Raw genomic sequence first — 21,415 nt, forward strand, 5'->3', positions numbered from 1 at the left:
TATAGTAGAACTCAGCCGACGACAACTTGAACATGGCTTCTCCAGCAAACGTAAGCGATGAAATTACATATGTCTCTTCCTCTCTCCAAGATCAAAAGTGCTCACTATGGTTTGTTGCCCCGCGTGAAATGTCATTAGTCCTGGTGACGATGGCGGGCGACAATGACAAACCTTGGAGCTCTCGTTGACATGTCATACTGTAGGAAATGTTAAATAGCTTGGCATTTTGACGTATGGTATCCCAGCCCGCGCAAGAATGGATGGATTCCAAGCCAAACGCGCTTTATCGCGATCACCCTTCATTCAACAGAACATTGCACACACTTCATGCTGACATTGCTACCTGTCAAGTGCAAGTCTAATGCTACTGCGATCCTGATTGGACTTTTTCTTCGCCGGGCGAGCGTCTAGTCATACTTTCAAGCACGAGCGCATTGCACGACTTCGTCCTGTTAAGCATCATCAAACGAAACCTTCTGGCGCGTTCCTTCCCGTGCAACATCTCATGCGCCTTGATGTTCACAACGATATGAATCGCAGTCGTTGCGCTGCTGAGCCACCGTGATTTGCTTCTGTGTCTTTGCACACCTATCATTGTCCGCACACTCCGCCTCGACGAATAGGCTTCACGACGCTGTTGAATTCGGGGCCACTACAAATTTCCAACTCTTGTCGGGCGCGAACCGCGTTCTACGACTAAGATGCAACAACCGACGCCAGACCGCAAGCCTCCTGTTTCTGGGAACACTCCGATCGACCAACGCGCGACGATCCAGCAGCAGACTCCAGCATCCTTCCCACAAATTTCCGACACTACTGATTACAGTGCTTTCAACTTTCCGAACCCGTACGCTATTGACCAGACCTATACCGAACCTTCGCTTGTTGAGAATTTGGGTCAAGAGCAAACTGTCGGTTTCAATACCAATAACGGTCCAATCTCATCTACGGACCTGGTCCGAAGGGGCCGACATCAGAATGGGCCACAAGAGCAATGGACTGGAGTCGTTGATGCCACGGAGCAGTCTCAGGAGGAGGATGAAGAGGATCTAAACATGAAAGTGGCAATGGCGAAGCGCGATCCTCAAGGCAAACGAAAACAAATCCCGCCTTTCGTTCAAAAGCTTAGCAGGTATGCTCATCCTCGTCGTCGTGTGCGCAACGCTGCTAACCCTTTTGCGCAGCTTTCTCGACAGCGGTAATACAGCATTGATCCGGTGGTCAGACGACGGCCGATCATTCATTGTGTTAGATGAAGACGAATTCGCTCGGACGCTCATCCCTGAACTCTTCAAGCACAGCAACTATGCTTCTTTCGTCAGGCAGCTCAACATGTATGGGTTCCATAAAACAGTCAACATCACCGATGGCTCTTTGAGGCAGTCCGAGAAGGCGCGAAAGGGCGTCAAGCCGCCAAGCATGTATTCACATCCATACTTTCGCAAAAACAGGCCGGACTTATTATGGCTAATCCAAAAGCCGGCGGGAAAGTCTACTGCAAAGCGGAAGCGAGAAGGTGCAGATAGCGATGATGATTCGCCCGGTCCTGATAGCAAGGCACATGTAGACGTCGGCACCGGGGGTGGATCCGATTTGACATCTATTCCGCGAAACGAGATGGCTTCTGTACGACAGGAGCTGAGCAAATTACAGCAGCAACAGGAGTTGATATCAAGAATGATCAGTCACATCAAGAGTCAGAATGAGCAGTTTTATCGACAAGCCACTGCCTTTCAAGCTCTCCACGATCGGCATGAAAATTCCATCAATGCTATTCTGACCTTCCTGGCAACCTTTTACAACAGGAGTCTGGACGGGCATGCCGGGCAAAACCTGGTTAACATGTTCAGCGGTCAAACTCAAAATAACCAGACACATGGAAGTGTCGTTGAAGAGTTCCCCGAGCCCGCAACCAGCAGTAGTGGCCACGTACAGCGATATACAAAGCGGCCCCAGCTGCTATTGACGGGGCCATCTGCGTCTTCTCCACACGTACCTACGGGCAATCTGACAGCCGAGCCAAACTCCGCCCGTCCCTCCTCCTCTCCGTCCGCCGCTGGAGTGAAAAGAGAGGGTCGGAGCAGTATGACGCCTCAAAGCCCCGGCAACTCGGGTGGGAGGAGATCTGAAACTCCAGTCATTAAAACAAGTGCGTCACCTCCTAATCAGCTTCCGGAGAGTGATCAGATGATGAGTCTCATCAAAAGCGTCAACGCTACCAATGCAAATGACACGAGTACCAATACTCCAACATTTGATTTTTCGTCTGCGCTTGACCACTACCAGAATGCGAACGGAAATTCCCCACTAACCCCACAGCAACGCGATGACATGTTGGCATTGATCAACCAGCACGGTGGCCAGGGTGCCGGCAGTAACAATGAGAACAATGCCCTTGTGTCGCCAAATCCGCCAGCAATGCCAGACCTTGCTCACTTCAAACAGACACAGCAACAGCTAGAGATGTTGACGAACATGCAAAAACGCCAGGATGCCAAGGTACAAGACCTTCAGCGACGCCTTCAGCCCTTGTCGCCGACTGGATCGATTCCAGGACTACAAGAAACTGAAAACGCAAATCCATTCGATGCAATCGGCGCAGAGTACGATCCTAATGCGTTCCTCAATTTTGATAACTGGAACGACAACTCTTTGGGTTTAGAAGGTGCAGTCCCTTCAACAAATCCATTCGATCCTGGCAACTACAGTACAGATTTCAACTGGGATGGATACGACGATTCCGGGGCTACGGACGGTATGTTTCAAACTACCAACACGACATTGCCACTCGTTGATCGTCCAGCGACTGACGAGGATGGCAAGATCGAAAACATGAGTAGTGGAGTACCGACTCCAAATGTGGCCGATCAGATTTCAGGTGGATACACGGGTGCGTCACAGCAGTTTGCCGAAACCGGCGAGTCTAAATCGTCGCATAAGAGGCAAAAGACGGGCGGGTGAGAGTAGGTGTGTGGGAGCTGCTGCACCTGGCTGCAATATCATCCGCGCAGCATCTCCGAATTACGAAGTCACGATATTACCTAGTCGAAGTAGATATCCGGTCACATTATCAAAAGAGAAGCTCTCACTTGAAGGAGAGTCGGGGTAATCTTTCACACCAAAAATTGCCTGGGCGTGGTGCATGAGCCAGGCATCATGCCGTATCTTGTGATTCTGCCCTATGTTTTCCGGCCTTGCCCCAGCGCCATAGGCAGACATGTCGACGTGAGCTTTTCATGCCGTATAGACTATGCAGGAAGCTTCCAACCATACAGCAGTGAGTGGCTGTTTCATCGCGAACATTTTTACTTTTGAAAAGCATTTAAGGATAATGGTACGGTGACTGATACTGCGCACCTCTTGACCCACGTGGGCGGGCTACCTTAACCGAACACCGCACCTTTGGCCACCCTTCCGCTCTTCATTCATATAGATCATCGACCATTGTACCGGTGCGGCGACTGTTACGCCTTCATGTCAAAACCATACTCGCTATTCCACCATGAAGATTGCCGTACTTCAATTCAGCCCGTCCTTGGGGATGGTTGAGCAGAACATGTTGCGGGCGCAACAGATTCTCGAAGCACATCCCGGACCCATGGACCTGCTCGTACTTCCAGAAATGGCTTTCAGCGGCTACAACTTTCCCAGTCGCGATGCCATCTTTCCATTTTTGGAACCCACGACTGCCGGACCTACGACGCAATGGGCGCAGAAAATCGCTCAGCAGAGGCAATGTACTGTCATTGTCGGGTATCCCGAGTTTGCCAAAGACGAAACAACCAGCAAGACGACGAATTACAACTCCACCGTCACTGTTGGCCCAGATGGACGCATTCTCGCTAATTACCGCAAATCGTTCCTTTACTACACAGACGAAACCTGGGCCGAGGAAGGTTTTCGATCGCAACGCGCGGGCAAGCTTTTCTTTACTGGGTTTATCCCACCACTAGGCGTCAATATCGGTCACGGCATTTGTATGGACATCAATCCGTACCAGTTCACTGCTGACTGGGCCAAGTACGAATTCGCGACTAGCATGCTCACCAATAATGTGCGATATGTCATTCTAAGCATGGCATGGCTGACACGACTACTTCATGAGGATGTGGTGGCCGATCCCAACCGGCCAGACATGGAGACGGTAGCGTACTGGCTGGAGCGCTTTTGGCCTTTCATGGACTCGCAGCCTCGAGAACCTATTGTGGTTGTCTTTGCAAATCGGTGCGGGTCTGAGGGCACGCAGACGGGCATGATGAAGCTCGAGAATGGTAACGACACTCCGCTTGGCGATCGTGTCTCGTACGCTGGCAGCAGTTGCATCATGAGATTCCAAAGTGGGTCTGTCAAATTGTGGGAAAACCTTGCCAGCGCGACGAAGGAAGTAGGACTTATGGGAAAGGGAGAGGAAGCCATGCTGATTGTCGACACAAACATCCCTGCGAGTTTTTCGCTCCAGAATTCAAAGCCGCCAATGGGACAAGCAGGAAGACGATGAAAATTCCGAGCTCAAGTACTTGTTGTATTCAATATTCTGATGCTGTTGACCAGCACAAAGCACTTTCATGAGGCACATGTCGAAGTCGCACCGCAGGCTGTATTGTAGCTGTTTGGAATAGACGACTGATCCAGGCATGTCCGGTTTGATACCCGTAGTTTTGAAATTTGTTTGAAATTCATGGTCAGGCCATTCTTTAGTGGCTATTGTCCAGATGATAGAGCATACCGTCGCCCTCGCGATCAAACGCCGTTGGTCCCCATTGCAATGCGTAACACCCACTGTTCTCGACACCAGATGTTCCCGACTACAGTGCCATCGCTGTCGCACTGCAACCCATTGCCGTGAACCTCTTCCCAAACTGTCCTTCCAACGAATTGTTCAAATACCGATGCGGGTCTTGCGCCAGTGTCGTCGCTTGGCGTTGTAGCTGCATTAATGCGTTAGTACTCATTCTTTCGACTCCAAGAAACTCCCATTCTCGACAGGACTCGGGGCAGGCGTACCGGATGGTGTTGCCAGTTCGGAGACGGATCCACTGAGGAATAGGTCGGTTCTGCTTTTGCGCCTTGGCAAGCTTTTGCTTTGTGCGGAAAGATTTGTGGGACTGTTTCGTTCTGTCAGTAGAGCGCGAGCCTCAGAATGACACTCGACATACAGGCATCTTGACTTTCTCGTTGTTGGTAGTGATCGTGAAAAGTGCCGTCGTCTAGTGACTCTGTCACGAATTCGATGCCAAAGTGCGGGAGTGATTTGACAAGGTCCGTGCGCATGACCGGCTTGGCACTCCATGCCTCAGGCTAACAGCACCTCCATTGACTCCCCATCTCGTCCATTACATGTCTGCTACCCTAGCAACGGAACTTTCCGTATTGTCGTTTCACAACAACTCCGACCATGTTATATAGACTAAGTATACGCAATACTGCACGATTCGTTCGATATCTGAATACAATTGAAACACTCAATACCAGAACACTGCACAAAACAGAATGTCGACTGCCCTGCAAGCACGCGACGTGAACTTACCGATGGAGCAACCCGTTGCCAACGTTCAAGCCAAGTTCGCTGCAGGCACTCAGGGCAAAACTCAGACCGTGGAGCCAACAATGCGCAAGACGGTTGTAGATGATCACAAGTACGCCCAAAATTGAACGTGTGGGACGAAAGACTCAACATTAACGCATTCTCAGGAAGCAAGCAACTGCCTATGTCAGCCCATCAGACGCGATTCAGAGCCCAGCAAGTCAGAAACTCGCAGGCTTTAAGCAGAGACAGATCAATAGGCAGTAAGCAAGAACATGACAGCTGCCGTGATTGTCCACTAAGATTATTCTTCCAGGATGAATAGCAAGAAGCCTGCGGCACGAACTCTCTTTGCTCAGACTCTGAATAATAACGAGTCATGCGTGAGAGCACAGGACCCGGAGGCTATGAAGGACCAGCAGGCTTGAGAAGCATCGCCGTATTTATGATTGTATGACCTCTTCTATGCAAGATTTTTGACATTCTTTTAATGTATTCCAAAAGAGCAATCGACTTGCTATTGTTCAGATGTTCGTTCAGGTATTGCACCAGTTCCATAACAATGCCAAACCAAGCACTGGTCGACCTACTTTTTCTTTGGGGTCAGGCATATCAGATCAACCTTGAGTGTTGGGTTCAACTGTCAAAGATACATGACATCGTCAAGTCGCGGTGTCCACTCCTGAGCAGACTTCCCCGTGCTCTGCGTACGCTTGGGCATGACATTTCAAAGATATCACGATTCGGGCGCTCTGACCGGAAGTGATGATTGTTCCATCCCGCTCCGCCGAGCTATGTGCTGCCCATTCCAAGCGATGTGACCATCCGTCGGGTGATCCCTCATCACACTGTCAAAAGTTGTGAAATATCGCCTCGATCGTCGAACGCGTAAAGGCGGCTGCAGCAATTTTAGGAAACCACGACAACAGCTCTGGAGTGTAGTAAAATGATACCTCTCTGTGTGATTAAGAGAAGGAGCTCCCGTCTGTACTTTGAAGAGTTGAGGGTGTCGTCACCTGCCCGAGGTGAGCCCGCGCGCGTCATCATTGTTAGGGTTGCAGCCATTCACGATCAGAGAATCATGACGCACTTTTATTCCGTTACCATTCATCTCTTTTATTCTACATGTTAATGAACGCTTTGAAGAGATACTGCTGCGTCATGTACACTTGGGCAGGTGGTCTTGACAATCCTCATTGTTCTTTATTGTACGAACGAGAACGAACTTCCAGAATTGGCCCACAGTGCCATATTTTGAAAACTACTGCGCGGATCATACTACAAGGTGGTCGAGCACGCGAACTTCCATAGGTATCCGCTCTGATCCGAAGCTTTCACCGGACAGGAAGCAAATTTGGCAACGTCGTAGGTCTTATTCGCGCTTTCTGAGGGCTTAGGGCCCTTGAATCGTACTGCACAAGGTTGTGGGAGCTATGCTCTCGGCTCGAATGCTTCAGCCGGTTGAGCTGAGCTGCTGACACTTTATTATTTAGCAAATCCGTGCTTCTTGGAGAGACTTGACTCTGGTGCTCTGGTCCACGGACAGCTTGTGGTCACTGCAGTCTACGATGTGTCGAGCTCGCTCTTTGTAAATGATGATGGCAGAAACTCCTAATCATAAACAGATCTGCGCTCCGTGATCCCAGCGTACCAAGACCTTGAAACTGCGAGCTAAACCCGCTATCAAGAGACTGGTGATTGATCTCAAGAAATGCGTTCCTTCAAAAATAAGCTTGATGCATCCGAGCAGCGTGCGACAAGATTCATAGCAGACGAGTAGGACGACATGGCGGACATCATGCTGCGATGCACGTGCACATATGATCATCGCGGAAGCATATGGAAGCAGGTCTTTTGATCCAGTAGTACCTAGGAAAGCGATTATTATCCCAGATCACGACAGCAGTCACAGTCAACGCTATGCCTCGATAATACGGGCTGAAATCTCGTCGAGAATCAGGGTTTTATTGATTCATTTTCTGAACCTCTGAGACACTCTGTATTTGCAAGATCGAGCCTATAACAATCTCCGTACTTGAGACGCCCGCGGTTGCAAACCCAGCCAGCCGATCATTGTCTGACTCAGGCCTGAGCTGGTTGATCATTCATAGATCGCAAACTTGAAGCATCTTCATGTCTTCTCACCCCTGGGGAACTTTCAAAAGAAGGCCTGAATGGCTGCATCAGGTACACTATCAAAGTGGCGCGTCCTTGGTGCAGCCGTCGCTCAAGTCTGACCTCACCAATGATCTTCCTCCGCTGTTTCCAGCTTGACTTTGCGCTTCTTAGCCTGTCTGGCTGAGCCCTGGGATACCTTTGCTGGTGTGTCGTCGGGTGCTTCTTCCTGGCTGTCATTTGGCGCCACACCCTTGTCTTTCTCTTTTGGTGCACCCGTGAGGCTTTTGGCGTATTTCGCCTTCAGGCGACGAAGACGTATCTGGCTAGGATAGGTGTCAGACTGGATGGACTGCAAGCAGAGGGGCGACATCGATTACACGGCTCCTGTGGCTGCGCTCATGCCACATTCCACGCCGATCTGAGCAAAATTGAACTTTCCATCGATATTGTTCAGGCAGCTGAGCAAGAACTGCTCGTCTGAGACAGGCATGCTGGCAATGCTGCAAGATTTCTGAGCGATGACGTGTTGTCGACTTTCTTTGTGAGTGAAGGACTTGTGCTATAACGATGACGATGAATGGTTCGATGCTGATCATGTGTTGTATTGACCGAGGTAGATGTTTGCTCGCATGTACCTTTGCGTGCAAACGCTGCAAATGCACCTTCAAGTGTGGTGAGCTGTCTCATGACTGCCACGTGAGAAGATGACATGAGCTGGCAACGACCTTTCACTTGCAATCACTTGCGCGCTGGCACGCGACCGATTCCTATAAGATGAAATACGCGATGGACGCCAATTTGCTGCACCTATTGCTGGCCGGCAGCATTTACGCATTGCATGTGAGAATAGTCACCAAGTACTTGCTTGACTAGCCAGGTACCGTACAGACATTCCCGGCTTCAGCAGCTCACCAGCAGCTCATCGGCAATTACCGCTTGCATCTCCCATGTCAGCAAAGTGCCGGCTTTGAAGTTCCTCTCTAATCGGTGGACGAAGTGTCTCACTGGAGCCCGCATTTTTGCAACGGAGGCTGTTCCGGTACCTACCTTCTCCACACATGCTTTCGCCCTTGACGTTACACACGAGCCTGACGCTCTCTCTTATTCGATGCCTCGGTTCACATGACCAGATGTGTTATGTCGACGTTTCCCAGCTCATTTCGATCCATGACGAATCACGATTGACACGAAAGGTGCCGGGGGTTTTCACATAAGACATGTCCTTTGTGACGACGATGTGATCGATGCGCAAATCGGACCTCCACATGTCATCGGGACCACCTTTTGTGTGCAACTTTCGGATTTCAGGATCATCGATGACTGTACCTCCTCAACCAGATCACAAGAAGGATTTTTTGATTACGCAAGGCAGCAATCTGTGGTCTGTTTTTGAATGTCGCACGCAATTTCAGCCAAGCTTTCCCATGTAAACAACACGACTAGCATACATATTCCAGACTGCGTGACAGCGTTGCACGCCGGATGCGATCGTAGCGACAATTCCCGAGCAAGGAATCTGCTGTGGAGCCACGAATGATTATCACGTTGCCAATTACACTTCCAAGAACACTGTTCGTCAGCGGAAGCTTTACGCTTGGATTTCTAGACTTTGGTACTACAAAAGACCAGCTCACGAGATATATCGGTTGCACCTGCATCACCACCGGGGGAAATCGCATTCAAAAATCGAGCTCTGGCTACTTGAACTCCTTCACAAGATACTCACACACTAGTCCTACACTTCTCGCGTGAAAATGAAAACTTCCAGAAATTCAACCACTTACTCGAACCAACGAAAGGATAGCAAACACAATTTGGACATGACTTTCCTCGACCACTTTGCAAGAATCGATTATCATCAAAGCGAATATCTGATCGATCGCGAATCAAGAGACCCACGAAAATCAGAAACGGGCAACTTTCATATGAAAATGACGTTCCATGATGCTAGCAACTCCGAGGAGACCGTCCACCGCAGCTTTTCACATGAACCGCGCGCGCCACATCTCCGCCGAGTGCCCGGCCATTCAAACATGGCCGACGAGCTCGGCTCGCAATTCAGCGACATCAAATACGACTTGTACAGCACCGATGACGACACAGAAAGCCATCTCGAAATGTCCCGCCGAGGAAGCCACGATCGAGAAGAAGCACACAACTACGTCCTCGCAAGCGACTTGATTACACCAAGGACGTCTGACCTGGAACATTGGCGCTCACAGATACCCCGGAACGGAAGTGTCGATGAACCCGTCACCCGACCACCTTCAGTGATTGATGGCATCGGCAGCGGGGTCTCCTCGGGTGCTTGCAGTCCCGTCAAGCGTTCTAGCTTGGCTTTTGCGAGCTCGAACCCGCCGACTTCGAAGAACGGACTCGACAGGAGCGATGTGCGCGCGAAACCTCGGGCGGGATCATGATATCCATGGTCTTAGCCACCAAGCGCGATCCCAACGCCTGATGATCGCAGATCAAACTCGTCTGAAAACAGGCCGATTGAAGTATACTTTTTGGAAATGAAGCGGCTCTAAAATTGGGATGGCTGCGATTGCACTGTCGCTGCATTATCCATTTTGGCAATATGATGTGTCGATACCGCCCGCAATTGTCCCCGGAACGCATATGTCTAGGCGAGTACCGTGGAACTTACAGCCACCACGGGGGTGTTGATCGATAGTATGACGAGGGTGTGTGCACGGAAGGAATCTTGTGATACTATGGTTTGATATGATAGGAGTGTGCATTCAAACGAGGCGCGTCCCGCTCGGAATGACGATGCGCGAAATTTCTTGTATATTTTCTTGCTTGAACTCGTGGTTCCTCTTTCAAGGCTGTTTTTACCACATTTGAAACTTTGAAAATTCTCAGGATTAGCCCAAAGGCGGACTTCGGGATTTGCAAAGATTCGTCCAAGGTCACTCAAAATTCATAAGTTCGTAATATTCAAGATCGAGACCGAAGCATACTAGCTCGATCCAACGGGGTGTTCAAGATTGAGTTCGTCATGCAGATCTTCAGACCTGATCCCCAGTTTCCTCCACAGTTGTCTCATCCGCCACTCTAAAAGTAAGACCCGCCGCGACCAGCGCCAACACGCCTCCAAATCGGAGCACCCACGCAACACTCCCATCGCCCGCCTGACCACGCGGTTTCTGCAGCGCCTGAAAGATGCCCGCACTGATCAAAGTAGCCACGACCTGTGGAGCGGAGATAGCCACATTGTGAATCCCCAAGATCAAACCTGTCTCAGTGACCTCGCCGGACTGAGGGTCCGCTGCCCCATTGATTTCATCTGGAGCGATTTCTCGCGGTACGGATCGGGAGCTTTGCCGGAGCTGGTCGCGTTTGCGGACTTCGGCGGCGATGAGGGCGAAGGGTGCCCACATTGTGATGGACCAGGGGATTCCGATGAAGGCGACGAGGACCGTGGCGGCGGTTGTGCTTTTTGCTGCGAATGTTAACAGCATGAGGAGGGCGAACATGACGTGGGAATAGAGCCATGCTCGACGGAGCGTGAGTCCCGGAATAGTGAGGTCGATGTCGGACTTTGACGAGAATGGATGTGATGTGTAACGCCGGAAGAATGTGATGTATCTTGACCTGGGATCAGAAGTAGGGCGGGTGTCCCGGTCGCTGAAGTAGTCCCCATGTGAGTCCGTGAGAGGCTCAGTCGAGGCAATAGGGAAGGCGCCCGCTGGTGTCAAAGGTGTGGTCGCGGCAGTCTTGTCACGCGGCTTATACGGATTGACAATAAACCAAGGGATGACAATACTGGCGACCAGGGACGTAACGGCAAAGATAAGCAGCGCGAAAGTCCCTATTCTTGTGCCCTGCTCCCAGACTGCGTCGACCTCCTCAGGTGCCATGTTTGGATTCTCGCGGAAAATAGGATCGACGTAGATTTCACCAATGTAAGTGGATCCATAGAACAAGAATGGAAACCACCCCACCCAAGCTGCGAGCTGCACCTGACAGACACGTTTGATCTGACGTGGGAGATAACGAACCGAATGGAACAGTGTCTTGAAGAATGTGATCAGACCGCCCTTTGCTGGCGTGGAGCCTGCAGGTTTTCCGTATGTCTTTTCCTTGATGGAGAGACATGAGACAAGGACCGTGATCATGAGGCCGACAGATGCAATGACGCAAAGGACCTTGAATTGCGTATTGCCGAAGAACCAGAGATGCCGGGGTAAATCGATATATCCGAAAATGTAGAGAATGATGTTACCGACGTTGGACATGCGGTTGGCCCAGGCATTTGCGGTATCCTGCTGGTGCAAAGGCGCGTTATCGACGATGAATGCTCGGATACCGGCCTGAATGACATTGACGCTGAAGTCTAGGACATATACCATGATGACTGCAAATACGATGGAGGTTGTCTTGACTGCTTCACCCTCGCGGGAAGCGCCAAATGCTGAGAGTAGTGCGCCAATAAATTCACGAGTCCAAGCAAGGAACATCAACGAGGTCACGGTGGCGACAGCACCACCGAAGATGAAAGGGCGCCGTCTGCCAAATCGAGAGCGACATTGATCCGAACGAATTCCAACATATGGCTGTACAAGGACACCAGAGAGCGGACCTGCGATCCAGACCAGGGCAAGCAGAGACTTTGATAGACCTAGACTGAGAAGATACGGACTTCCGCTGGATAGCTCGACCGCCCAAGCGAGTTGCAATCTGTTCACAAGTCAGCTTCAACAGTCACTGCCTTGCACAGGTATTTAGGCCATCTGACCCGCCAAGAGAGATGGTGAGCAAGATGAGATACCAACTGCTCTTGCTCTCGGGAGCTGCGGCGCGCATGTCCGCGTTCCATGGAGTCCCCACACTGCTAGGCTGAGGACTTGGGAGTGCAGAGCCTATGGGCGAGGTCTCTGCTAATTCGGTGCGTAGCGGTCCCAACAGAGGCGATTGTTCGTGAGGCTTGCCGCCGGCTAGACCACGGTGTTGACCATTGGGCTGTTGCTGATCCGAAGGCCGTACATCTAGTGAAAAGCGAGACGGTCTTCTAGCCTGGACGCTCTTCGGGTGAACTCCTATCGCTTGAATCATGGCTGGAGGAACGTGAGAGCCTCGGCGCGAGGGTTCACTGTTCGTTGGGCTTGGAGGATATTCCATGCTAGCTCAAAGTCTGTATTTGCATAAAAATATGCAGCTGCGAGAGGGCGATAAATTCCAGGGCGCTCAAGACATTTGATGTTTGCAAAGGGGATTAATTGTCCAAGATCATGAGGGTTTAGTCTGCCGCTCTACGGGACTTTCTTCAGAGAGCAAGCCGGTGTTGCACAAATCTGCAGGATAGTGACCAGGCCCAGAGGTACCGCAGGCAAGTGTTCCACGCAGTCCTCGACTATGATAATAAGTCCCGGCCGGGAATGAAGGTTGATTTGTTCTTTGGGCGACACGGCGCCGGTCTGCATGGAAGGAGGAAAGGACGCGTGGAGTCGGACGCCAGAGGCAGGTGGAATGCACCTGGGCAGGTGTGAATCTGATTTGGACTAACTGATCAGGTCAGTTGGACTTGACACGCGATCAGCAGCAGCGGCAGTGACAGCTTTGGACGGGTGACGTGATGTGCTTTGACAATCTTTGGGACCACGCTCAGCCAGCCAGAGCCAGCCAGCCGGGCGCTCTCTCCCCCACAGACACGCCAGGTCGGGTTGATTGAGCTGAGCTGTGAGGGAAACCGCGTCTTTCATGCTACTGTAATGATAACATTCCTACCATAGACCCTGTCGAAATACATGGCCTGATGATGGTTGTCTAGCGATAATCGCAAGGAGAGCTAATCCGTACCTATGTCAGATTGTAACAGTGTATATATACATATACTGACTCTAGGAGAAACCACCATATATACCGTCCACGGGTCCGAGTGGTCCAGTCCACAGAGAATCGCGCGCAGCCAACGTCAAGGGGATGACGACACACGCGTTCGGGGACGGAGGTTTGCAGCCGTTTCAACATTTTATTTAGAAATGGGAGGAAATCCCCCGATGCGGATGACCTCCGCATTCCCATCCATTCACTCGATCCCACGCACTCACAGACGGAATAATGGATTATTGAATGGGGAAGACGCAGGAGAAGCTTTTGGCCGTCATCGACAGGGACGTCAGCAGCGCAACAAGTGTCCAGTGGAGAATCCAGTACAGCTCTGTACGGCACTGCAGAAGTATTCGGTTCGTCTACAGCTGCCTACAGGTCACAACACACACTTTGCTCTCTCACCAATTGCGATACGTACAGTCCATCTATCAATTGACGAAGGCTTACAAGTCCGTCGTCCTTGTCAATTACCTCTCCGCCCTTCTGCTCCACTGGGCGCACATGCAACACAGCCAAACCCTCCTCTATTGCGCGCGACCGCTGTGAGACGTGCCGGACCTCACATGAACGGCCCCATTGCTATCACCACCCTGAGCATGCGATAGCAGCACACAATCCCGCATTGCAGACGACATGGGTGTCTCTCGCTATGCTGTTCCTGCTGCCCTCTGGCTCGCCGCGCGACAGACTTCAGACTCCGACGAAGATGAGAATCCCGAGGCGGGCCAGAAGGAGATCTACGCATCATGGTCTCTCCTGATTCTGATCGTTCTGCTTATCCTGGCTCTCTTCACCAGTTACCTTCTGCAGAGCAAAAAGATCCAGGCGTTTCATGAAACGGTTGTGTCGATTTTCGCAGGAATGTTTGTCGGTCTTATCCTGAAGTTGACCAGCGTCCGGACAGTCTTGGATGCAGTGACATTCGATTATCAGTTCTTCTTCAATCTCCTCCTACCGCCTATCATCCTAGCGAGTGGTTATGAATTGCATCAGGTCAGACCACGAAAAAATGAGCCATGCGCTGGAAGACAAAGCTGACTCTGACCTAGGCCAACTTCTTCCGCAACATTGGCACCATTCTCACCTTCGCCTTCGTTGGCACCTTCATTTCCGCCCTCATTCTCGGTGTCATTCTGTACCTGTGGACGCGTCTGGCAATCGATGGTTTATACATCTCATTCGTCGAGGCCATGTCCGTCGGCGCAACTTTGTCGGCCACCGACCCAGTCACCATTCTTGCCATCTTCAACACCTACAAGGTCGATCCGAAGCTTTACACCATCATCTTCGGCGAGAGCATTCTCAATGACGCGATCGCAATTGTGCTGTTCGAGACGGCGCAGAAATATAAAGCTGGAGAGGCGGCTGGAAAATTGACAGTTTTGAGCTTGTTTGAGAGTATCGGCATTTTCTTGCTGGTTTTCTTTGGTAGCTTGATGATTGGTATCATCTTCGGCCTGGCTACCAGCCTGCTGTTGAAGTTTACACACGTCCGCCGTTACCCCAAGATTGAGAGTTGCTTGATCATTCTGATTGCGTACGCATCATACTTCTTCGCCAATGCCATTCACATGAGCGGTAAGCATGCGTGCGAATTTGGTGACGTGGGTATAGCATACTGATTATATTCTCTAGGCATTGTTTCCTTGCTCTTCTGTGGTATCTGTCTCAAGCACTACGCGTATCACAACATGTCGCGAAGATCGCAATTGACAACAAAATTCACCTTCGCGCTGATGGCACAACTCACGGAGAATTTTATCTTCATCTACCTGGGACTATCACTCTTCACCGAAAGTGGACTCGAGTACAAGCCACTATTCATTCTTGTCACGTTGATCGGAATTTGTGCTGCACGCTGGTGCGCCGTCTTCCCTCTCAGCGCCTTGATCAACTGGGTTATACGCTATCGCGCACGCCGCCGTGGCATTGATAGCCAAGCCGAAGAAATTCCTAGAAACTGGCAAATGATGCTTTTCTGGGCCGGTCTTCGAGGAGCAGTCGGAGTTGCCCTGGCCGCAGGCCTGACTGGTCCCAACGGACTAGCACTCCGAGCCACCGTGCTGATTACTGTCTTGTTGACTGTCATCATCTTCGGTGGTACTACGGCGCCCATGCTTGAAATCCTCAACATCCGCACAGGCGTGGTCGAAGACATCGACAGCGACGACGAATTCGACATCGAGCCAATCCCGCAAAGTGCCAACGGCCGTAAGAACGGCTCCATCTACGGCCACAACGCCAAGAACAGCAGCAACGGAATCGACCTCAACAATGTCCGCAACAAACGTCGTGGCCACACCGCAAGCTACAGCTCCGGAAACCAAAGTCCCCACGGCGCGCCAACCCACCACGGAGACGGCGAGCGCGGCACTTCCCGCCCTCGTCGCGGCGGAAGCAACACAGGCGAAGCCCAGAGCATCGCCGAGGAGGGCCTACTCTCCTCCCACAGCAACAACGAAGACTACTTTGGCGACGAGTACGACCAAGACGACCTGGACCTCCCACCGGCCGCGCGGCGGAACTCACAACGCGCGCTCGGCTCGGACGGCAGCGGCAGCAACAACGGCAGCGCCGGCGCGGCCGCGTCACAGGGTAGCAGCACGACGCTCACTGCGCGCGGCGCCATCTCGCAGATCCTCAACGCCACGAGCGAGGACGCGGGAAATCTGTTCACACAGCTGGATGAGAATTTCCTCAAGCCACATCTCCTGCTGGACCCGTCGAGCGGGCGAGGCGGGGGAAGCGGCGGTGTATAGAGATAGGCTGCGGGATAGATTAGGAGATTCAGGCGTTTTCATGTTACTGAAATGGGAGTCGATTATGCTTTTTCTTATCCAGGTATTTCGTTCTTTGGAGATCTGACTGAGCTCATCTCGTTCGAGAGGAGAGACTCCTCCCATGGGATCATCTTGGGACCAGGGACATTGGACATGTAGAACAACGTATTGATTATTACGCATGGATCTGACGATCACGGCCTATCCAGAATTCCATCAATCCTTGAAATGAGATATCCGCCTGGCCTTTATATGATCGGTCGGAGAGCAGAAACTCCCGATGGATGTATGAAGGCGATGGGGAAGAGCGAGGTCTCGATCTCGTTACTTTTTCTATGCCAGCGACGAGCGGCAATTAATTTGCTTTCTCTATATGTTCTAATGTGCCGCAGCACGTTTTGTTTGGAGATTGCCATACAAAGATATAGTGAGCAGTCTCTTCAACGTTGCCTGCTACACTCGTGAACCCAAATCACAACTCTCACTGTGAGTTTTGTTTCCAACACGGCCAAGGGAGGTCGTCCTTCCACCGCACAGTTACTGCCGTGGGAGCCTGGCTGAGCATCTCCAGCTCGTAAAACACCGAACGCCTCGCCAGCCCAAGATCGAGTTTGAAAACAGAGAAAAGGAAATCACAATCACATTCAAGAGAAATGGTTTAAAAAAAGAGAAGAAAGGGTCACGAAAATGAAATAAAAGTCTTATCGCCGTGAGTCGGACTGCTCAATCGTGTTTCGAGAGCGTCGGTCCAGCCGAGAGCCCGCTCGCCAAAAATCGAGCCAGGCTCCTACGCCTTGTCCTCGGCGGCGGTGGTGGCTGTGAGGTACGACTGTTGGTGCTCATGACACTGGCCCTTCGCGACGCCAGACTACGAGCGTCCATACCGACACCAGTTCCGCTAGCGTGTGAAATGACAGGTTCCATGTTTGCGCCATTACCTCCAGCGCCGGGAGCCGCAACGGTGTGACCATGCTGGTTGTGCTGGATGGGCAGGCCGTATTCATCGAGGTCGTACTGAGAGGCGGAGAAGCCGATGCTGTTGTTGCGGTTGTAGCGGCGGGCGGCTTCGGCGGCTTCCTTCTGCTGGAGTTTCTCGCTAGGTAGGAGGATGGCGCGGTCGAGGGCGTAGGGGAGACCGCGGTGGCGGCCGCGGATCATCATGGCGCAGATGACCAGTTTGCTGATGACGCGGAATTCGGCAGAGAAGGATGCATTGATGCCTGGGTAGCCGAGAGAAAGACCGACGGTACCGTAAGCGGAAATGATCTCGAAGAGGATGGCGAACATGGTGAAGCCTGGCTGGTTGGTGTCTTCGATCCGGTCACCTTCCACCCAGGCGATGATGAATAGACCGAGGAAGATATACCACAAGTCGAATGAGAGCTGTCGACGCAAATGGTGACCGACGTAGCTCGGCTCGCCCTCTTCGTTGAGCTCCTCCTCGCCGCCGAAGATACCCAGCGACTTCTCCTCGTAGACGTTGGTTCGACGGACGGAGATGGCAATAGGGAACACGGAGATGTACATCATGATCATGTAGCTGACCTGTACTGCAGGATGCAGCGCGGCAAGATTGACACATGCGAAGCCGGCCGTGCGGGTCGACACCGCTTGGAACCAACCATTGAGAATCTTGAAGCCGGCCGATAAATCCGAGACTGGGGTGTTGTTGAGATCGAGGACTACGAAGAAGAGCAGGTCGATGCCGTTGAGCAGCACCAACACCCAAAAAAGCCACCACGTAGCCTTGGAAGGGAAGAGTAAAGTGAAGCAGCGTCGAGGGTGATCGAGCAAGAATTCCAATTCCTCCCAGATCCCACTTTGGAATGGAACAATCTTGGACAGGACCCATATGATGAATCGCAGCATGCACGGGAAGCCGGTGTTGCCGATGACGATCAAGAAAGCGCCGAGAAACAATGCCAAGACCGAGTTTTGGAAGCTGACCATGGAATCCGGCGTGAGAGTGAAACCCAAGTCGTTGAACATGGAAGCCGGAGTGAAAATACCCCACCAGACCGGGTTGAGACCAAGGCCTGAGACAATGTCGGTCCACGGCGAGGTCTTGACGATCCAAGGGGTGAAAACCACTACGCCCAGAATGTGGAACCCAATGTAGTAGCCTAGCAGGACCGTAGCGAGCGTTTTCAGGGAACGGTACTCGATACCTCCGAGCTCTTCTCGCTGCTCCTCGGTCAGACCAAGGAACATGCTGTTGCGGCCTGTGGTCGCCTGCCAACTCAAATATGGCGAGGGCTCCTCGACCCGATCTCTCGTGCGCACAGAAGCGAGGCTATTGAACGTCCTGGCCAAACTTCGACTCTCTCCTAGCTGTAAGCTACGGCCGCTCCGTTTCCGGTGAAGGATATCGTTCTTGACTCGTTCCAGACGTGAAGTCGTTGTCGCAGCAGGGACTTCTTCGCTAACGCGATCACGATGGCCTGGGTGTTGTGGTTCGTTGAAAGAAATGCCTTTGCGCTGGAGCATGTCGCCACGATTCGAGCGATCGCCCTCATCGTGCGTATCCTGCTGTTCCGATTGACCTGTCATTGAGTACATGGTGGTAGGCCGACGAAGCATGACCTGGTCTTCGTTCAGCTCTTCGGGGCGATGTCCACGATCAAAATCTCTCGGTCCTGGAATCCGTAAAGCGCCGCTCTTCTTGGCGTTATTTTGTTGCTGCTCGAGGAAAGAGATATGTCGTGTCATGTTGGACTGAGGGTTCGCTTCTGGGTGCTCTTGTTCTGTCGGCGCTGGAGGTGCCGCGGAGTCGACCACAGGGGCGTCCTCGTGGACACTATTCGAAGCTGTGCTCAGCGGCGATTCCGATGCTTCTTGATCGGTATCTTTACCGGACTGCGCAGCTTCAGGGAGCGAGCTTCCGGAGCTGGCCTCGCCATCTTGGAGGCTATTCGATCCGCTCGCAGCGGGTGTGGTTTCAGTCGATTGAGCGATCGAAACCATGCCATGCTTGTCCTCCGAGCGGTTTGGCCCGAATCCGGACTGGGCTGTAGGCCCGCTCATTCCGTTTGGTACAGTAGTTTCATGCAGAACCTTGATGGGTCGACCATTGACACCCTTTTCAAGCATGCTAGGATCCTGCTCGCTCTGGTCCTCTCTGACTCGACTTTGCGATCGGGCACTTCGGAGCGAGCGAGTGCGCGTCTGGCGCTGGCCGCGAATTTCCTTGACAACGTGTTCGAAGCGCTTCTCGAACCAGTATAGGCGCACGAATACAACGACGGTGTGAATGAAGATGGGTGTGCATAAGCAGGTCATCAGCATCATCACAATCTGCTGATAAAGAGTAAGGGTATTGATGTCGATGGTGTTAAGACCCGACTGTGTTGCCATGCCAGCAGAAAAAAAGAGAGCATCGATATAGGGCATTAGACCCGCAGGGTAGAGCAAAATGGAGCCTATGATGGTCATGCCGAGAATATACAGATAGTGAACAGTGATGAAGTTCAGCCGCGGTCGCTCGAACTTGGTATTTTTGCTGGGGAGACATGAGTAGATCCATTTGAATGCTTCGACTACGGGTTCGAACATGTTGGGCGAAAAGTTTGCGCGTCCGGCACAATGCTGACAAGTGACGGCGGGAAGAAGTTGCGGCGTGGACGAGATGGTTCGGTCTCCGATAGATTGTATAAGGCCGATATAAAGACAAAGAAAATGGAAATGAATTATCGAGGTCGGTTTCGAGTCGCGCGCAAGATCGTGGCGATTATGACAAAATTGCGCGTCGCCTGGAGGGTCGCGAATGGCGGACCGGCAACATCAACCTGATGTTATTGAGCCATTCGCAGAACGACTCGGTGGTTGGACGGAGGAGAGCGTTGTAGTCGCAGGATAGGTAGGACGATGAAGGTCGGCGGAGAAATTGTGTGATCGGGGCGCGTGCAAGACAAGCGCGAAAATGGCAGGTGTGAGAATTGTCCTGCTTTAAAGTCCCTGTCGCAGGATATGGTATTTCGACGCGATCGGATGATTGACTAGACGGACAAATCTAGAGTACCGCAGTGGTGGTGGTGGTAGTAGTAACGATGATGGCGATCATAGTATCAGGCGGAATTAATTGGCGAGAAAGTCTCAGGCGCAAGAGAAAGGATGACGACAGTTCCGGGCAGAAGCAATGAAGAGGTGGAGCAGGGTGATACCAGTTCAGGACGGTCCACAGGTAGTAGGATTGTAGTTGTTGGGGGGAGGGTCCGAGGATCTACGAGGATAAAATCCTGGAATGTCTCAAAAGGAAAGACACGCGCGGAGTATTCTATAGCAGCGGGCAGTGCATGGTCGAGGAATTTGTAATGCTGCTTTGTTGTTGATGATCCATGGATGATGATATATTCTTGCACTGGAGGAGGAATGGACATAAGCTCAGATGGTGCAGTGATTCTGGGTTGGGTGGGGCTTAAATCGCTCGCTGCGTGGGGCGCTTCCTATAGATCCTGATCGTTCATGATGGACATAGGAGAAATTAATGAGACGTTCATTGGGCAGTGCACAGGATGTCCATTCCACTTCCTTGGCACGACGATTATCTCAATATCATCATAATTATAATACAGTGTGGTAATGTCTCCATTCGTTGACCCATTGATGGTCGGTGAGGAAGCTCCTGTTGCTGTTAAACGAATATTCGACCCACGTGCACCGATATCCGTGGCCATGTGGTGTGCATGGTGCAGTACATGGACACGAACCACTGCATAATAGTCGATCTCGTACTGACTTCTCGACCGTACGTGGATCTTTATCGGTCCACCGGTATTGCGGGACTGCTGCCGGGACTCCTGCATGTCCATGCATCGTCGTTCATTGATTCGGAAGAAGGGAACACAGGAGCAGACACTCGTGCCGACGGCGGCCGCCGAAGGAGAACATGCCACGCGAGAATACGGGTAGTGCTGGAGCAAGGCAATCCTACCACTGTGAAATGATGATGGAAGGAACCTCAATCAGCGCACGGAATCCCAAATGTCCCGGTTGGGCAGCGGCCACAACAGTGAGAAACCCTGTCAGCAACAGCCAATTCCACCTGCATGCTGGCGCTCAGGGCAGCAATTGTTCAACAACAGGGCCGCACGGTTTACACGCGGCGCATGCACCCACCGAATGGAGTTCCGATCAGCTTCCAGAAAATCCAGAAATC

The 21,415-nt window shown here is 51.8% G+C and overlaps 9 protein-coding genes across 9 annotated transcripts; 5 read left to right on the plus strand and 4 right to left on the minus strand.

The window, feature by feature from the left end:
- The first annotated feature begins 287 nt into the window (after positions 1–287).
- Positions 288–3,296, plus strand: K489DRAFT_431418 (uncharacterized protein). Its single transcript, XM_033608445.1, has 2 exons — positions 288–1,132; positions 1,185–3,296. Exons 1-2 carry the CDS (start codon positions 702–704, stop codon positions 2,959–2,961), a joined length of 2,208 nt encoding a protein of 735 aa, XP_033459793.1. The 5' UTR covers positions 288–701; the 3' UTR covers positions 2,962–3,296.
- Positions 3,248–4,887, plus strand: K489DRAFT_380138 (carbon-nitrogen hydrolase). Its single transcript, XM_033604820.1, has one exon. It carries the CDS (start codon positions 3,503–3,505, stop codon positions 4,496–4,498), a length of 996 nt encoding a protein of 331 aa, XP_033459794.1. The 5' UTR covers positions 3,248–3,502; the 3' UTR covers positions 4,499–4,887.
- Positions 4,880–5,162, minus strand: K489DRAFT_409882 (ribosomal protein L39e; the record flags this gene model as incomplete). The annotated part of the gene is made up of 3 exons (XM_033607638.1): positions 4,880–4,928; positions 5,005–5,105; positions 5,157–5,162. 3 exons carry the CDS (start codon positions 5,160–5,162, stop codon positions 4,880–4,882), a joined length of 156 nt encoding a protein of 51 aa, XP_033459795.1.
- Positions 5,163–5,490: 328 nt separating this feature from the next.
- Positions 5,491–5,952, plus strand: K489DRAFT_370385 (uncharacterized protein; the record flags this gene model as incomplete). The annotated part of the gene is made up of 3 exons (XM_033603128.1): positions 5,491–5,636; positions 5,692–5,787; positions 5,841–5,952. The coding sequence occupies 3 exons, from the start codon at positions 5,491–5,493 to the stop codon at positions 5,950–5,952; spliced, it is 354 nt and encodes a 117-aa protein (XP_033459796.1).
- A 1,654-nt stretch (positions 5,953–7,606) lies between these two features.
- K489DRAFT_401322 (uncharacterized protein) lies at positions 7,607–8,132 on the minus strand (the record flags this gene model as incomplete). Its single annotated transcript, XM_033607016.1, has 3 exons — positions 7,607–7,694; positions 7,768–7,965; positions 8,020–8,132. 3 exons carry the CDS (start codon positions 8,130–8,132, stop codon positions 7,607–7,609), a joined length of 399 nt encoding a protein of 132 aa, XP_033459797.1.
- Positions 8,133–9,126: 994 nt separating this feature from the next.
- Positions 9,127–10,134, plus strand: K489DRAFT_216012 (uncharacterized protein). Its single transcript, XM_033599696.1, has one exon. The coding sequence runs from the start codon at positions 9,397–9,399 to the stop codon at positions 10,060–10,062; it is 666 nt and encodes a 221-aa protein (XP_033459798.1). The 5' UTR covers positions 9,127–9,396; the 3' UTR covers positions 10,063–10,134.
- Positions 10,135–10,656: 522 nt separating this feature from the next.
- K489DRAFT_319151 (uncharacterized protein) lies at positions 10,657–12,454 on the minus strand (the record flags this gene model as incomplete). Its single annotated transcript, XM_033601371.1, has 2 exons — positions 10,657–12,328; positions 12,387–12,454. 2 exons carry the CDS (start codon positions 12,452–12,454, stop codon positions 10,657–10,659), a joined length of 1,740 nt encoding a protein of 579 aa, XP_033459799.1.
- A 1,372-nt stretch (positions 12,455–13,826) lies between these two features.
- On the plus strand, positions 13,827–16,503 carry K489DRAFT_401325 (sodium/hydrogen exchanger). The gene is made up of 3 exons (XM_033607017.1): positions 13,827–14,473; positions 14,530–15,058; positions 15,116–16,503. The coding sequence occupies exons 1-3, from the start codon at positions 14,114–14,116 to the stop codon at positions 16,237–16,239; spliced, it is 2,013 nt and encodes a 670-aa protein (XP_033459800.1). The 5' UTR covers positions 13,827–14,113; the 3' UTR covers positions 16,240–16,503.
- On the minus strand, positions 16,504–19,812 carry K489DRAFT_356787 (potassium transport protein TRK1/TRK2; the record flags this gene model as incomplete). The annotated part of the gene is made up of 2 exons (XM_033602544.1): positions 16,504–19,047; positions 19,222–19,812. 2 exons carry the CDS (start codon positions 19,810–19,812, stop codon positions 16,984–16,986), a joined length of 2,655 nt encoding a protein of 884 aa, XP_033459801.1. The 3' UTR covers positions 16,504–16,983.
- Between the last annotated feature and the right edge of the window lie 1,603 nt (positions 19,813–21,415).

This window comes from Dissoconium aciculare, assembly GCF_010015565.1.
Source record: "Dissoconium aciculare CBS 342.82 unplaced genomic scaffold K489scaffold_6, whole genome shotgun sequence".
NCBI classification, from domain to species: domain Eukaryota; kingdom Fungi; phylum Ascomycota; class Dothideomycetes; order Mycosphaerellales; family Dissoconiaceae; genus Dissoconium; species Dissoconium aciculare.

Coding starts and splice junctions, on each gene's coding strand:
- K489DRAFT_431418 (XM_033608445.1), top strand. CDS start 702: ATGCAACAACCGACGCCAGACCGCAAGCCTCCTGTTTCTGGGAACACT. Junction 1,133..1,184: donor TTCGTTCAAAAGCTTAGCAG/GTATGCTCATCC, acceptor CCTTTTGCGCAG/CTTTCTCGACAGCGGTAATA.
- K489DRAFT_380138 (XM_033604820.1), top strand. CDS start 3,503: ATGAAGATTGCCGTACTTCAATTCAGCCCGTCCTTGGGGATGGTTGAG.
- K489DRAFT_216012 (XM_033599696.1), top strand. CDS start 9,397: ATGAAAACTTCCAGAAATTCAACCACTTACTCGAACCAACGAAAGGAT.
- K489DRAFT_401325 (XM_033607017.1), top strand. CDS start 14,114: ATGGGTGTCTCTCGCTATGCTGTTCCTGCTGCCCTCTGGCTCGCCGCG. Junction 14,474..14,529: donor GTGGTTATGAATTGCATCAG/GTCAGACCACGA, acceptor ACTCTGACCTAG/GCCAACTTCTTCCGCAACAT. Junction 15,059..15,115: donor CAATGCCATTCACATGAGCG/GTAAGCATGCGT, acceptor TATATTCTCTAG/GCATTGTTTCCTTGCTCTTC.